The 17,474-nt window shown below is 39.8% G+C and overlaps 2 protein-coding genes across 3 annotated transcripts in view; one reads left to right on the top strand and one right to left on the bottom strand.

Annotated features, from left to right (window-relative positions):
* The window catches only part of LOC147302822 (ribonuclease inhibitor-like), a gene marked incomplete at its 5' end in the record, with an annotated part of 440,111 nt that overhangs the window by 59,376 nt on the left and 363,261 nt on the right, over positions 1–17,474 (bottom strand). The window lies entirely within an intron of this gene.
* On the top strand, positions 12,729–15,985 carry LOC147302838 (uncharacterized). Of its 2 annotated transcripts, none has more exons than XM_086284339.1 (5): positions 12,729–12,804; positions 13,000–13,311; positions 14,595–14,711; positions 14,965–15,023; positions 15,833–15,985. In XM_086284339.1, the coding sequence occupies exons 1-5, from the start codon at positions 12,729–12,731 to the stop codon at positions 15,983–15,985; spliced, it is 717 nt and encodes a 238-aa protein (XP_086140465.1). The 2 variants fall into 2 exon arrangements, with proteins under 2 accessions (XP_086140465.1, XP_086140466.1); XM_086284340.1 differs by having other exon boundaries at positions 14,595–14,712; positions 14,978–15,023.

Here is a 17,474-nt window from a genome sequence, read left to right as displayed (position 1 = left end):
AAATCAACAGAAAGTGTTTCATTTGACACTGAAACAGTTTCTTTTCCATCCATGAAGGAAGCTTTTGTATTTCACTCAGCAAAATATACAGTCTGGACTGCACAACATTTCAGACTGCATGTGATCTGTGCACAAAAACATAGAGCTTCATGGACACACGCAGGCCCTGCTCCACTTCCTGCTGTTGCCATGGCTTTGCTCTCGTCTTGCATTCAGTTTAATTACAGCTTCTTATTCAAACTCTGCACGTCACTAATTCCTGGTCTCTCCTTGTTGAATACTTTTTATCTTCAGCTGTCCTTGAAATCATTGAAAATCATACAGTTATGTCCAGTGTTGGTCAAGTTACTTGAAAAAAGTAATCAGTAAGTAATTACTGATTACTTCCCCAAAAAAGTAATCCCGTTACTTTACTGATTACTTATTTTCAAAGTAATTAATTACTTAGTTACTTAGTTACTTTTTAAAAACACGATTTACAACCTGAATAGGTGATAAAGTGATAGATCTTTCAGCCCAATTCTACTTTTTCTACATAATCCATCATACAAAATGCAATCAAATGGAAAAGTCCCTTTTTAAAACTTGTTTTATCTGTTTTAATCTTTTAACTTTATGCATCAAGCAAAAATGTAATTATATGCAACATTCTCTGATTGGAAGAAATTTGTTTAATATTTAAACCTATTTTCTGCACATTCCAGCACATAATTTTTTTTTTGTGTGTGTTTACACTCAGTCTTTCAAATAGATGCAAGTAAAACACAGCAGAAAATAAATAAAGTCAAAGACTAGCGGTCCTTTTGCTCTATTTTCACCTGTAAAGCAGGAGCAGGGTAGGCGGAGGTTTACCCTGGTGCAGGTGTGCTGCAGCGGTCAGTGGAAGGATATGGCAGCTCTGTGAATTTCCCATTACGTCGTTGCGCACTCGGTGCTTCCTTGGAAGTTTAGGGGTTTTTTTTGCTGTAAAAAGAAGTTTTCTTCCCACGCACAACGGACGCTAATGTTTTTGTCACTCTTTATGGAATCAAACTCAAAGTAAGGTCAGTACTTCCACGCTTTAAACGCTGCACGCTCATACTCTCTCCCGCACTCGATATATGATCCATTGTTGATCTGCACACAGCTGTTGTCACAAACGTTGCACTTGCTTACGTCACTGTCATGAGACATTCTCGCAAAAAAAATCACGGTTTTAGTAACGCAGTAACGCAGCGTTCCTACGGGAAAGTAACGGTAATCTAATTACCGTTTTTGCAATAGTAATCCCTTACTTTACTCGTTACTCGAAAAAAGTAATCGGATTACAGTAACGCGTTACTGCCCATCTCTGGTTATGTCTATAAGACTTTGGACAGAAACAACTTTCTCTAACTTTGGTTCTGTAAATTACAACAATGAGTGGGTTGCATTAAAATGTGAGGAACTAAAGCATTTTTTAGAATTATCCTATGGAGCACCGGGACGAAGGAAAGACGGGTGGACTTCCTGGTGGAGCTTGCAAGAGAGTTGGCTCACTCTCATGTAGCTGGGAAGAAGGCAAGAAAAGAACAGTTGCTTTGGACACAACCCTCCACACCGAGCCCTGGAAAAAGAGCCATGTGTCAGGTCAAACACAAATGCAAGAACAATCATGCCACTGTGCGATGTGTTCACTGCTACAGATACACATGTGGTAAATGCAGACTACAGATACCATGGCAGTGCCAGGATTGTGAGTGATTGCTGAAAATGTTGAAATGTACTCACTCACTTTTTATTATTATTTGTAAATATGTGTACAAATGGTTGGTTTTTTTGTACTGTTTTTATCAATAAATCTCAGCAACAAAGGAAATACACCCAGTGTTGGGTAAGTTACTTTAAAATAGTAACTTAGTTACATTACTAGTTACTTCTCTCAAAAGTAACTCAGTTACTTCAAGTTACTCGTTACTTTCAAAGTAACTAGTTACTAGGGAAAGTAACTTTGGTTTTACTCAGAATTCTCTTGTTAATGTGTTTCTTCCATAACTTTGCCAGTCTTCTAGCTTGCTTACTTGCCACAAGTGCACTGTGCCACCTACCAATAGAAAGGAAAAGATAATGTGCATATTTCCACGAGAGAAATCCCACGCCTGGACCGCCGTTGACCGCCACCATGATTCTAGCCTACGTCACAGCATCATGTGCGCCTTTTACATCCAACACAAAAACTGCAGTCGTGGTGCTGTCGATTGTACTCAGAACTCGGAAATTCTGCCTTCTGAATAGGAAGATGTAGGTAACACCAGACTGCAGATGAGCTGCATACAGGGCTGGACTGGGACAGAAAATTGGCCCGGGCATTTTGACTAGAGACCGGCCCACCATTATAGGAAAAATCATAAAGCCTTTGAATGAAAATAAACACTGTTGTGACAGTGATGTACACTGTTCTGATGGTATATATGCATCAATCTATCAATCGTTTGTTGTAAGACTCAGATAATTATTTATTAAAAGCTAGATATTTTAAATGAGAATAAGAAAGAAAAGTATTTTTTTGTGCCCCCCTTTAATGCCCTACATGCCCCCCTGGCAACACTTTGCTAGATCTGCACCTGCACAGTTACCAGCTGTCAGCTACCTAAAAAAGGATCCTGGTGTTATTTGTCTCTCAGAAACAGTTCATAACTTCCCTTCAACTCATTCATGTCACCTAAAAGGTAAACCTGTTTCTCCATCACCTGTTCAGCTCTGATGATCCAGTAAGGACATCTCCTGGTTTCATCTTCATGTTTCCCTCTCACCAGATAACCAAACCGACATCATGACCAGCAGGTTTACAGCTGTGGCTCCAGCAAACATCAGCTGATACTAGAAATTAATATTAAATAAATTCTAACAACAGCTGATCAAGCTTAAACATGCTGCTGTTGTTTACCGCGACATCCGGTTTCCTCTTTCGGCGCAAAGTGGGCGATAAACAAACAAGAGAGCCGATCAGCTGATCATTGATCAGTTTTCATGATTGAAGTAGAAACGGGAGAGGGAGGGGGAGAGAATGAGAGAAGAAGAGGCAGCTGTGCAGCAAAGACACAGAATAAATCCAGCTTTGTGCCTTTTTCATTGTAGCTGAATTACGGGACAAACTGTTCCTTTTCACCTCAATAAGAAATGCGTAATATTTTCTCTGAATACCAGATGAGACGGTTGGCAATTCTAATAACTTATGAACAAAATAAAGTTCAACATCATTAACTTCATAGCACCACCCAGCTGTATAGAAACTCCGTCATGCTAGCTAGCACGCAGTACGGAAAAAGTCAGAATAACGAAAATAAACTCCACCTAAACTTGGTTTATATCTGACCCAGAGAGACTGCAGGTCATAACTTCTTACCTGAAGTTCAGTTCACACTTGGACCGGCGGCCGCCTCGGGTCTCTTTTCCTTCTGCGTCCCTTTTCCTTCATCCACCTGCTGGCTTCCACCACTTGCTAATGTTACTGAATCTGTGGAAGCTCCGCGATAGCCACCACACGAAGTAACGAGTAACGACCCTATCTAAATCCCAGTAACGACTAACGCGTTCCTGATTTTAGTATAATAACTAGTTACCGTGCTCGTTACCACAATAATAACGTAGTTACTGTAACGCGTTACTTAATAACGCGTTAGTCCCAACACTGAATACACCCATGTGTGTTGATTTCTCCCTAAGATGGCAAACTGAAACACAAGTTTCCTTGTGGCTCAGGAAACTAACCACTCCAAGTTGGTGACTTTTGGAGATTTATTTTCCTGGATGATTGAGAATGCATCAAGACGAACACAAAAGGAAGTTCACCGCTTTTAGCAGCTCCCCCCCAGACAAACAAAGAGGCAGTTGGCAGTTAGAAATCAGCAATCATTCACACACCCCCACTCCCCTCCAGAATTCTCAGGTAACAACCTAATTTACATATGAATGACTAGCCAATTTAGCTTCCACTTGGCTGAAGCTAAAGCCTAGCTAAAAGCCTACCAGCCATTTGGCAACTCAGCCCATCACACGTCCACGTCTCTCCTTGTTTCGTCTTTTATTATGAAAGGGTTGTGTTTCCATGTTCAGTGTGTTTCATTTTGCTTCCCCTGTGGTGTCAGGTTCATTTGTGTCAGCTGTGTTTCCACTTCCCTCCTTTCTCTTCTGTGTATTTAAGTCCGCTGTCTTCCTCTGGGCAGTGTTGGTGCGTTTTCCTCCGTTCACGTTATTCCGGGTTTCAGGTTATCTCCTGATTCTGTTTAGGTCCATGTTCATGTTCATGTTTTTTCATCAGAGTTTCTCGCATGCACCTCCTCGGATTCATGTTGATGTTTTTCTTGTCATAGTTGTCATAGTCATACCGAGTTATTCCCAGGATAGGTTTTAGTTTTAGTTTCCGCTCCTGTTTGCTGGGCCTTGTTTTGTGTTCGTGTTTTTCAATCTAATAAATGGTTTGTTTTTTGTTAAGATTCAGTTCCATCTCTCCCTTGTCTGCTTTTGGGTTCATATTGCAATCACATCAGCCACAGTGACAATAAACTTATTTTGATTTTTAACTTTCTTTATTTTTTCAACAATATTATGTATATATAAACATTTTGCATCTTACAATATAAAGCCTGGATCCTGCACATATTGCACTTTGAACTTGAACTGTGTTGTCTGTTTATTGGAGATTGTACTACTTGAATTCATTATCCTGGTGATATAACACATTAATTCTCCATTTGGAATCAATATAGTATATAATACAGTATCTGTCTATCCATCTATATAGCTATTGAATTGAACTGGAGTGAATGGAAGAGAATTAAATAATGGATTTCATGTTCATGTTTATCTATGTTGTAACAGTGACGACTTGAGACATCTGTTTGGCACTATATGAAGAGAATTAAATAAAATTTAAATGAAAATGATATTAACTGTATTTATACATTTTATATTTTTGGATGAGACACTGTCAGTGTGCTGTTATATAACTCAGTATTTTTAAGGCCTGACTGGTGGCATTGGTGCCCATTGCTTTACTGTGCTGTTGGATGTGTATGTGGGCTATCCCTTGTACCTGACATTTGATTGGGCATCACTGTGTTGCTATGGTATGATCCTGGTAGTTGTTGTTAATAAAACAATAACAAATTCAAATTCAAACATTGCTGCATTCTTCTGTCACTGAGGATTCCAAACCTGCACTCAGTCTCCTCATTACTTTGGTATTGAACAGACAAACTTTGGAGCTCCTGCAAACTTTATTAACAAACTGCAAATATTTTACACAAATCTGCGACTGACAACAAGCACAGAGACTTCAAACAATCACTGAAGTAAGGACTGAAAGATTTACTTTAAAACAATAATGATTAAGACCTTTTTCGTAAGGTTGTTTTCCCTGTTACTGTTTTTATCTTCATATCTTTCATATTTGTCCACCTAAACAATGCTTTAATGATACAGTTTGAGAAGTTTGATATGAATTTATCCAACTGACTTGAAAATGAAACTGACAACTGTCCTGTAATCTTACACAGAGAAACCAAATCGTGCGTCTTTGCCTTGAGAGACGCCTAAAATGGCTCGAGCTGTGGTAAGTTACCCTTCACTGTGTCTGTTTCTAAACATTAAATCGTGTGAATTTTTAAAGAAAAATCCAACAACAACAATAATAATATGTAACAGAGCAAAACGTCAGATGACTTAAATGTTCCTCTGCAACACAAAGTCAAAGTCTGCCTCCTCCACAGGCAAAGGAGAAGCTCCCACGCTCATCCAGTGCAGACCGTTGTGCTCTGGACAATGAAGTTCCCGCTTTCATGTTCCGACCTATCAGTGCACCTGCATGTGAGCTCCTAAGTCCACCACCTGCTGATGCCAGCTTTCAGTCGAAGGACACAGACAAGATCATGCATCCAGATTTGAAAAATGATCGTTCATCCCTGGATGATGACGTGACATTTTTCATGTGTCCTAGCGATGTTCCTCTGCCTCCGAGACCTCCACCCACTGCAGAGGTAGGTCTCTGCAGAAAGCGCAGGTATTCTACTGCTTTTTCTGTTAATGATGAAGAGGAACATTTGATGCCCAAACGCATGAGGCTGATGAGTTCTGATGTACCAGTTTCTTCAAATCCTCCACCTGCTGATGCCAGCTTTCATGCAAAGGACACAGACAAGATCATGCATCCAGATTTGAAAAACGATCATTCATCCCTGGATGATGACGTGACGTTTTTCATGTGTCCTACTGATGTTCCTCTGCCTCCGAGACCTCCACCCACTGCAGAGTTAGGTCTCTGCAGAAAGCGCAGATATTCTACTGCTTTTTCTGTTAATGATGAAGAGGAACATTTGATGCCCAAACGCATGAGGCTGATGAGTTGGGATGTCTCTAAGTCTCCAGCTGCTGAGAAGGAGTATGTTTGCTTTACGTGTCCTGAAGACAAGAGGTCTGAGTTACCTCTCAGCTCCCTCCAAGGCCATCCACCATCACAGGTCAATAATAATGACACTGACCAGTGTACCATTCTGCTGCCTCCTGAAATCCCAGTGCCTCCACCCACTGCAGAGGTAGGTCTCTGCAGAAAGCGCAGATATTCTACTGCTTTTTCTGTGGAGGATGAAGAGGAACATTTGATGCCCAAACGCATGAGGCTGATGAGTTCTGATGTTCCAGTTTCTTCAAATCCTCCACCTGCTGATGCCAGCTTTCATGCAAAGGACACAGACAAGATCATTAATCCAGATTTGAAAAATGATCATGCATCCCTGGATGATGAAGTGACATTTTTCATGTGTCCTAGCGATGTTCCTCTGCCTCCGAGACCTCCACCCACTGCAGAGGTAGGTCTCTGCAGAAAGCGCAGATATTCTACTGCTTTTTCTGTTAATGATGAAGAGGAACATTTGATGCCCAAACGCATGAGGCTGATGAGTTGGGATGTCTCTAAGTCTCCAGCTGCTGAGAAGGAGTATGTTTGCTTTACGTGTCCTGAAGACAAGAGGTCTGAGTTACCTCTCAGCTCCCTCCAAGGCCATCCACCATCACAGGTCAATAATAATGACACTGACCAGTGTACCATTCTGCTGCCTCCTGAAATCCCAGTACCTCCAAGTCCTGCCCCTGTTGGAGTTCTAGAAACTGTTGATTTTCCTTTTGTTGATAATTAAATACGTGTTTGTGGTAATAAATACATTTTTGAGCAAATACATGTTGAGATGATTCGGTTGATTATGATGGTTATAATTATCCAAACAGTATTATTCCTAATAAGATCTTTACTTTTTATACTTATTTTCTCCATGACCTATTTCGATGTCTATTTTGAAGATCCACTCATATCATGACAGTATGCTTATTCTCAGTAGAGTGTATAGCCACATGTGAACAAATAATAAATTAAAGTCACTCATTAACAACTTACCACATACGCCGGAGCTGAATTCAAGATGTAAGCAGACGTTTCACAGATATCTTGGTTGTCTTTCCATTTCCTACACTAACAGTATCCTGAGAATTGGCTTATAGAGCTGATATAAAGGTGAAATTTGATGACTTAATCGAAGCATCATCAGCTTAAATGCAAATGAATCCACTGTACTTGAGGTAACCTAACACTGACCATGAACGCCACAATCACTGTGCGCCAGTCCAACACAGTGCTTTACTGTGAACTCACCACAGTACTGCAAACTAAAGTGTTTATCTTCCAGTCCAATCCAATCCATCTTTATTGAGAAAGCACTTTAAAAAACCCAGGACAAAACCAAAGTGCTGTACAGTAAATGAGTTAAGAACAATAGAATAAAACATAACAGTAAAAAAATAAAACACATAATACATAAAAAATTTAAACAGCCCTATATTTCAAAACAAGATAAAACAGCAAAAATAAACTAAAAAACTCAAACTAAAAACCAACATCTTACAAGGTGTCAAAGGTCAGGGTGAAGAGATGAGTTTTCAGGAGTGATTTAAGAACAGGCAGAGAAGAAGCCTGTCTAATCTCTAAAGGCAGATCGTGTCACAGTTTCAGAGATGCTGCAGCAAAAGCACGATGTCCTCTAAGTTTACGCTCAGTCCTGGGAACATTCAGGAACAGCTGATCAGCTGACCTGAGACAGCGGGTGGGTTTATAAGACTGTGGCAGCTCAGAGAGTTAAGATGCAGCTAGGTCATGGAGAGCTTTAAGAGACATTAATACCAATAAGCTGCTAACATGATGTTGTATTTTATTTACATGTCTGTTTTAGCACTTTAACATTTGCATCTGTCTAACTGGCTAACCATGCAAGACTATTGTAAGCATTGCTCTGTAATAGTGCGACATTTTGGACCCCAGGAGGTCCTTCTGTATCTGCACGATGTTTGACCTGCAGTCTTTATAGCCGCCTATGTATATTCTTTTAAACCTTTTTATTGTTTTTAAATGATAGTTACGGACCAAATGTTAAACTATATAGTTGAATATATAGTTAAAGTGTTTCTCTAGATACAGAGAAAGGTTTTACATCAAAAGGTCATCTGTCTGCATATAAAACAGAAGCTTTCATGCAGATGCACTTCCTGTTTAGAGACTTTGAGGTTTAGGTAGTGACGGGGGTGATTTACTGAGCGTGTAAGTTTTCCTCCTGTCAACACACTCTACAATGCCGCCCACATGCCACTCCTGTCCAGTCTTGAAAGCAAAACATGTATGTATAGTATAAAATGGTGAAATGCTGATTTCCATGTTTCAATTGAATCACATGATTGTAATCAATTGATTGCAGAGACTTTTGTCAAGACCCTATAGAATCAGAAGTCCCGTGAACATGCACTAATAAAAGCTGCAGTTGTAATAGGGGATAAAGTGGTGTGCACAATGTGTGTTTGGATAAGATGTCAGTAATGCATTCACATTAAAATCACAGGGTTTCTTTCTTTTTCTTATTTTTCTTACATATCATGTAAAAAAAACACTCCTGCAGCATTTTTTCTCTGCCACAGATTTAGGAGAGGAAGAGTCCAGCATTTCAACACCTGTGCAAATGTTAGTTTATTTGATAGGTGCATCAGTAGTAATTATTTAAATTAGAGTTTTCAGCAGTGTTGTTGTATTTACAGCAAAGTGCCTGCAAAGTGTAAAAACTAATTAACTGATGATACTAGACCCTTAAAAGAGATAAACACCACTAGTCAAGTCATAATGGCTACTTACAAATACATAACCACTCAACACAACCCACACAGTGATCTAATGCACAAAAACAAAGGAGACTTAAACTGGCTGAATCAATTACTGTAAAGAAAACATGGAGGAAGGCTTCCTGTGGCGTCTGGCTGCAGTATAGGTCATAAACCTGCCTCCTGCATTACAGCAGACAGGTCAGGGGTCAAATGAAAAGCAAAATGTTTACCTCAGATAAGGGATGCACCGATACCACTTTTTTGGAAACGAGTACGAGTGCTTGCATTTCAGTACTCGCCGATACCGAGTACTTAATAAAAACACGATTTAAATTTACAGGTAACAGCTTTAGTCCTATAATTTAACAACAACAAAACAAGGGACTGGTTTGGAATTAAGAACATTTATTTAAAATGAAAAGCATGTTGTATGCAACATATTACAGAATAAATAATTATAAAAAAATGTAAACAGTGACAGTGCAACTCAAGTATTTTTCAGTTTATTTTAAACTCTGCCGCTTTGGACAACACAAGGGGCATTAATAAACATCTTTGCCATTTAGTGCACAATATGTGAATAAACTAACAACATCCACTGACATAGAACTGTGGCAGTCAGTGCAACTGAGGTAGGTATTAACATCAAGTCTAAGATGACTCACTAAATGGAGAGAAACAGTGAGTGGCAGGGTTTTTTAAGAAAAGTAGCTTTTCTGCATCATCAGCAGTCAGACTGTTTCTGTTTTCATCTATAATGTGTGACACTGAGCTAAAAAGCCTTTCACTGTCCACACTGCTACATGGGGCTGAGAGCTATTTACAGGCTATTTTAGCCAAAGTGGGGAACCTGATTTTGTTGACACCCCAGTACTTCAGAGGACTGTCTTCACGAGGGCTTGGGGCCTCTCCGAGGTATGTGTCGAGCTCAATGGCAGCACCTGCTGCCAGCGGCAGCCTGGGCCTTGAGGAACAGTTTAGCAGGAGGTTCTGCAGCTTCTGCCCGACTCCCCTCTGCCTCACCTCTAGAAGCTCCTGCTTCAGGTGCAGCTTGGCCTCTGGAGCAGTGTTGTTGGAGAAGAAGCGATCTTTATACCTGCACAAAATTCATAAATGTATTAATATGTGGAAAAATAGGACTGATGTCATGTAATACGTGCTCTTCCAGCGTGTCTGTACGTCCTGCTGCAGTCTCTTTATTGGCTGGTTGAGCTGTCCCTGAATGTCCTCGAGGCGGGAGTAGGCTAAGGCGTTTAAAATGTTTAAAATGCCCAACTATTTTCCGTCCCACTGCTTTAGCATCAGCTATGCTCCTCTGTGCTAATAAGCGTGGGTAAATAAGCGTGGGCAAACTCTTTGTACTCGTTGTCGTGTTGGGATTTTAGGTGCTTGATTAAATTACTTGTGTTAAATGCGCTACCTTTAGAGCCTCCTCTGGACAATTTCGATGAGCACAATTTGCAGTCCGCCTTTGTTTTCGTGTCTTCGTTCACTTTGAAATAGTTCCACACGGCTGACTTGTCTCGCCTCGCCTTCTCCCCGCTCTGAGATGCAGCCGGGGCCTGTGGGGCGGGCACTCGGCGCCTGTGATTAACCCCTTACATGCCGCTCAAACATAGACAGGTCTCAGACCGTGGTATCAGTCCTCGGTATCGGGGAACTTTTAACAAGTACTTTAGAAAATGTGGTATCGAGGCCGATACCAGATACCGGTATCGGTGCATCCCTACCTCAGATGAAATATTTCCCAAAGTAAATTGGACTGAACTGGCCAGTTAAATACACGAGGGGATACGAATAGAAAAAAAATTATCTAAAAACAAAGAATGAAAACCAACTATTAATTTAATACTTAAGTCTGTGAAGGTTCTCAGTCATCCAGGTCATCGTAGTCTAAGGAGCTTGGAAGGAAAAGCGTCTGGACTTCTTGAGTTGCTTGAAGACGTTTCACCTCTCATCCGAGAAGCTTCTTCAGTTCTAAGGGTCAATGGTGGGGAGTCCCAGACTTAAAACCAGTGGGAGTTTCCCCCCAAAGAGGGACAAAGGACCCCCTGATGATCCTCTACCTAATCACATGAGCCAAGGTGTGAAAGCGGGTGTGGGTCCTAATCAGCCAGGGTTTCGGGTGAGCTCATTGTGAAACCTGGCCCCACCTCATCATGTGATTTCCTGAGGTCAGATGGCCCAGGATGTAAATGGTCTGAGATCCCTTCCCAGACGCCTTAACGTCCAATGAAAACAACACATCATTTTCTCTCCAGTTACCCTCAGCAGTCCAACAGACCTCCAGCACCAGTAAAACTTTAACCAGAAATTGTTTATGGGACATGTGTCGTTATTTATGTTTGTGGAAATCCATCCATCCATCCATTCGCTGCCGCTTATCCTTTTCAGGGTCGCGGGGGGCGCTGGAGCCTATCCCAGCTGTCATAGGGCGAAAGGCGGGGTACACCCTGGACAGGTCGCCAGTCTGTCGCAGGGCTAACACATAGGGACAGACAACCATTCGCACTCACATTCACTCGCACATTCACACCTAGTGGCAATTTGGATTATCCAATTAACCTATCCCCACAAGCTGCATGTCTTTGCATGTTTGTGGAAATGTGCATTAAAATTAAAATAAAGATGCTGGTGTCTGACGTTACTGACTTCCCAATTGTGTGGCTTCTGGTGTGGCCTTCACAATTCAATTTTCAATTCAATTTTATTTGCACAGCGACAAATCACAACAATATAAAGTCGCCTCAAGGCGCTTTATATTGTAAGGCAGACCCTACAATAATACATACAGAGAAAAAGCCCAACAATCATATGACTCCCTATGAGTGAGCAGTCTGGAGACAGTGGGAAGGAAAAACTCCCTTTTAACAGGAAGAAACCTCCAGCAGAACCAGGCTCAGGGAGGGGCGGGGCCATCTGCTGCGACTGGTTGGGATGAGAGAAGGAAGACAGGATAAAGACACGCTGTGGAAGAGAGACAGAGGTTAATAACAGGTATGATTCAATGCAGAGAGCTGCATTAACACACAGTGAGTAGGAAAGGTGACTGAAGAAGAAATACGCATTGCATCATGGGAATCCCTCAGCCACATACACCTGTTGCACTACACAACAAATGCAAGCATGTCAGTTTTATTCATTTTATGCTCATCTTCGTACAAATTTTAAAGGTAATGCAGTCAAAACTTTGTAAGTATATGAGTGATTGGATGAAGCGGTTTGATGACGTAACACGCTATTTTAGTTTAAAATGCTTATAATGTTATGATAAATGGTAGTTTTGTTGTTACTTTTACAATATTATCCATCCTTCAGTTTCAGCGAACATGACAGTTAGCAGTGTAATAATTCCTCTGTGATAAAGAAAAATTAGCCTGTTTTCTTTTTGTGTGGGAGCTCGCACAGTGTTTCAACTTTACAGCCTTTTAATATGAAAGTCCTGTCAGTACACTTCCTTTTTACATAATTTCACACTTGCCCCGTGAAGGGCAACAGTCTGACGTCTGCTTAGCCAGGAAAGCTTCAGCTTGTTTCTTTCCGCACATCTTCCTCTTCACTGTCGGTGGCTCACAGACATGTTAACAAGCATGGCCGTATCAAAACTTTGCTTGATTTTGCTGTTACCACTAGCTGTGTCCCATGATGCTGAAGGTAATACAAGGAAACTATTTTCATTATGCATTATTAATATTTTTAAATTTATAACCTCCTTGCTTTTAGTTTAAACTAAACACATTATTATGGGATTAAAAAGATGGTTTAACATTCACAAAATATAGAAACTAAAGTCCTCTCTGACACAGGCTGAATCTTGTATTTACCGTATTTTGCTGTCCCTGTTTACAGAGACTGTTGTGAAGACAGTCAGGAGAGAACACGATGTCACTCGGATTTGCAACAAGGAAAGTCAGACTACTATTGTTTTGATTATCTGTAAGATCAAAAGACAGAGGGACACAGGAGGAGAGTGTCATCTGCTGTATCGACACGGAGAGAACGTTACTCAGGAATGTGACCCCAGGTTCTCAATAACAAAAGAAAATCAGACTGCCTTTCTGGAGCTGACCAGTTTAACACCAGCTGATAGTGGGAACTTCACCTGTGAGTGTACAAACACTGAAGGGACATATATTGTCCATATCAGTGTCACTGTGGAAGGTAAATGCATTTTGGTTTCTTTATCTGACACAGTTATTCAGCACTGTGTTAGCATTGTATTGACCTGCTTATGTGTTTTTTATTCTTGTAATTTGTTCATTGCTTTTCTTCTTATTTTCACTGACAGCAGTTTAAATACTCTCACTGACTCATTTATCAGGTACATCTTTGAACCGAGTTGGACCACCTTCAGCCCTCAAACATGTCTTCATTTTTTGTGGCACAACAAGGCGCTAAAAACATTCCTCAAAGATTCTCAAGACATATTGAAATTACATCATCACACAGTTGCTGCAGATTCGTCAGCTGCTCTTACTTGAAGCAAACTTTCCGTTCCACCACATCCCAAAGGTGCTCTGCTGGATTGAGATCTGGTGACTGCGCAGGCCGTACATGATTTGAGCGCCGTGACATGGTGTGGTATCCTGCTGGAAGCAGCCATCAGACGATGGGTATTTTTTGGGCATAAAGACATGAATGTGGTCAGCAACAACCTTCAGGCAGGCTGTGGTGTTTAAATGATGCTCAGTGGTTACTACAGGGTCCAAAGTTTGCAAAGAAAATCCCCCACAGAGCATTACACCACCAGCAGTCTGAACTGTTAGAAATCAACTCATCGGGCAAGGCATCGTTTTTTTAGTCTTCTGTTGTCCAGACTTGCAAACTGTAGCCTCAGCTTGCTGTTGTTAGAGGACAGCAGTGATATCCAGTGTGGTCCGCTCTGCCTCAAGGTTTGATGTGTAAACAGCATTTTTACCCAGAGAATCACAGCTCACTGGATATTTTCTATTTTTCAGACCATTGTCTGTGAACAGAGATGATTGTGTGGGAAAATCCCAGCAGATCAGCAGTTTGTGAAGCACTGGGACCAGTAACATGTGCCATGTTGCTCTGTTTGAGCATTGATTTGCTGACATTTTATTATTTTATTAACCTTTATTTAACCAGGAAGATGAAGCTGACATGTGATTGACAAATGAAATGAACACTGAAATATTTGTGTTACACCCTGAACAAGTATACCTCATAAAGTGGCCAGTGAATGTATATAAGCAGTTGGACCAATTTCAGTTCATAGTAATATTCAGAAAAGATGCAAAAGAAGAAGAAGACAAAAGAAAAGAGCACAGTGACAATATTTAAAGCTCTGTGGTTATAAAACTGGGGTTTCATTACTTCACTCAGAGTTTCAGTAGACGTAAACTGTGTTTGATTTGTGTTTTGATTTCCAGGAAATGAAAGTAAATGATTTTACTGACAAATGCATCTTTTCAATGATTTAGACACAAACGAGGCCCACACTTCAGCAGACAAATCTTTTTCCGTTTATCTGCCCGGTGTTGTGATCATCTTTATAACTGGAGTTATCGTGGGATTTATCTACTGGAGGAAAAGTAATGGGTGAGACTATTTTTGCTGCAGTAATTCAAAGATGATATAGATGTAGAGAAAGTAAAAGGAAACATCACATTTCAATAAATGAGAATTCGGTGTGTGTTAAACATCATGTCTAGAATGAACACTTTTTATCCTTCCAAAAATAATTATCATTATTAAGAGAGAAGATAATATAAATGTAGATGTTCTTACTTGATTTTTCTCTGTTTGAATGTGAATAGTGTTACACTAATGCTGACATCCTTTCTTATCAACGTGGCTGCTTAAGGTCAGGAACATCTGGAGTGTCTGTACCTGAAAATCCCAACGGTTTGGTGAGCAATTTATTGCTACGATCTACAGCAGCTAGTTAAAAGTTTGCAGAAATGTAGTTTTTTACCATCAGGGCCTTATGAGCCTATACTGGTGTTTTTAAAAGTTATGTTTGACTTTATGACTTTCTGTCTCACTTCTGGGATGCTTAGAACTCAAATTGCACTGCTGGAAATAGTTTATTTTGATGATTAATTTTGCATTATAATATTTATTTTTGTTTTTCCTGCATTATATAAAAATTGGTGTTTTTCAGAAATAAAACTATGAAGACACTCAAAATAAATTTCCTGTGGTGGGAAACTATGTTGTGCAACTATTTTGTATTTACAGTTTTGAGAGATAAGCCTCTTAAATTTCTCTAACTAGAAATATATGTTCAAAAACAAAAACGATTTTCAATTTTTTGGTAGTTTATTGCATTTTTTTGCAATTTATGTAATTACTGTGCACTTAATGCAGACATATTATTAGAATTTGGGCTATAATGGTTGTATTGATGTATATCAACTTGAAATGCTCCCAAAAATGGCACTACAGCATGTAAAAATATAATATGAGCTCTGCCAGACTTGGTAAAACATGTACATTTATGTTTTAGGATGTTACTTATATAGATAATTACAGATTAGTGTTATAATACTATTAGTGCCAACTTCAGTGTCCTTTATTTTGTGAAGAAGCTCTTACAGAAATGAGCAGAAACATTAAATAATCCAGGCAACAGATGGAGAGATTTAAAGATCAATAGAGTGTGTGGGTAGACCGGGTTGAACTTGATTAATACCTAAAATATTTCACTTTTCTAAAGGATGACGATGAGCCAGATCAGCCCTATACAAACCTTCAGCAGCCATCGAGTGATTCCTACCAGACTATCATCTCAGTGAACCATCAACACGACAACAAGACACGCTCAGCAAGAAGCACAGGAACTGTGGGAGTGGATAATAAAGCTCTATGAAACATTTTAAAGTATATAACACTTTAGGTGACATACTAATATAATAATATTCATATATTATAATAAACGTCCATCTTTTCACACTGGATATTTGTTTCCCAGTAATGGAGACCATTCAGTCATAATACTCCAACTCAGGCTCTCAGATTTAATACAATACAAACACAATAAACTGTGGCAAACATGACTCTTTGTATCAGACTAGTTTTGTTTTTGAACAAACATCTCATCATAATTTGAACACAATGTCCATCCAGATAAACAGAGAGATCAGTCTGGCTTAAACAATGTTGGTGGTTTACCTTCTACTGTCCTTCCACTTTTATGCACTTCTATTTTAGACATAGTAAAAGTTTCAGTGTAGACACAAGAGGTGAAATAAGGAGGGTGCAAGTCTTCCTGCTTTCACTATAGTCTACCTCACACTGTCCAATCACAACTTTGGTGTTATTTCATCAGTGAAGTGTTTGAATGATGCAATTGTAACTCTAATGTAATGAAAAGATAAACATGTTTTCCACTTTAATATAACAGGTTAATGCAAATTTCGTGACTTTTCATGTTTTCAAAATGAAGTTTTTTTGTGTGTGTGGCAACATTCAACAGACGATGGAGATTCTTCTGGCATGAAGTTCATGGCTACAGTTCCCATCATTTCTGCTGCTGCTTCACTCATCAGTGTGGCTGTGATAACCTGTGGTTACAGCCTGAGGAGAAATCCTCGCAGGTGAAAACTTTTACTGACGCACTTAAACTCATGAAATGACCCTTTGAAATCACTTGAGCACATTACTGCATACAGCAGCCACTGTGGTGTTCAAAGTATCTCATAGGTTCTTTTCAAACACCACACATTAGTTGTAGACATAGCTAGTCTTGTTTTTGAGGTATTTTTCACCCCATGACCTCTGATGTTTTTATCCTAACAGAGAAAACAGATCAGGTCTAACTAACTTAACAGGATCTGAAACTCGCCAGATGTTTGTGAGTTTTCCATAGTTCTGTTTTACACTTAATTGTGCCGAGGCTGCAGTGCATTATGTCTGTGTTTTAAGCTGCACTTTAATTAAATGTAAATGACAGTGTAAATTGTTGTTTAGGACAAAGAGGACCGCTACATGAGCCTTCATCGGCAAAACATCGATGTCTACCAAACTATCTCCTCCGGTCGCCTTCATCATGATGCTGAGGCCGCTGCATGTCACAGTCATGTACAATAATAATCAGAGATGGAGTTTTTACCCTGACTACGTGATCTATAAAACTATGATGCTAGACATGCTATCTATAAAAGACACTGACATTTTAACTTGCCAGCATCATGTGTACTGTTATTTTGTTTTGCACTGAAAAAAGAGAAAAATATTAACGTCCAGTAAAACTTGTAATTATGTTGTGAATGAATTGCCTTAATTCATGGCTTTTAACACCATTTAATTTCTGTTTTTTATCTGGTTTGAACGTTGAAAATCCTGCCACTTGGCTCTGT

The sequence above is a fragment of the Aulonocara sp. 'chitande type north' Nkhata Bay genome, linkage group LG23 (genome assembly GCF_057382095.1).
Source record: "Aulonocara sp. 'chitande type north' Nkhata Bay isolate Kocher_YH1m ecotype deep benthic linkage group LG23, A_spYH_male_GT1.1, whole genome shotgun sequence".
NCBI lineage: Eukaryota > Metazoa > Chordata > Actinopteri > Cichliformes > Cichlidae > Aulonocara > Aulonocara sp. 'chitande type north' Nkhata Bay.
This window is presented reverse-complemented; position numbering and strand designations above follow the sequence as displayed.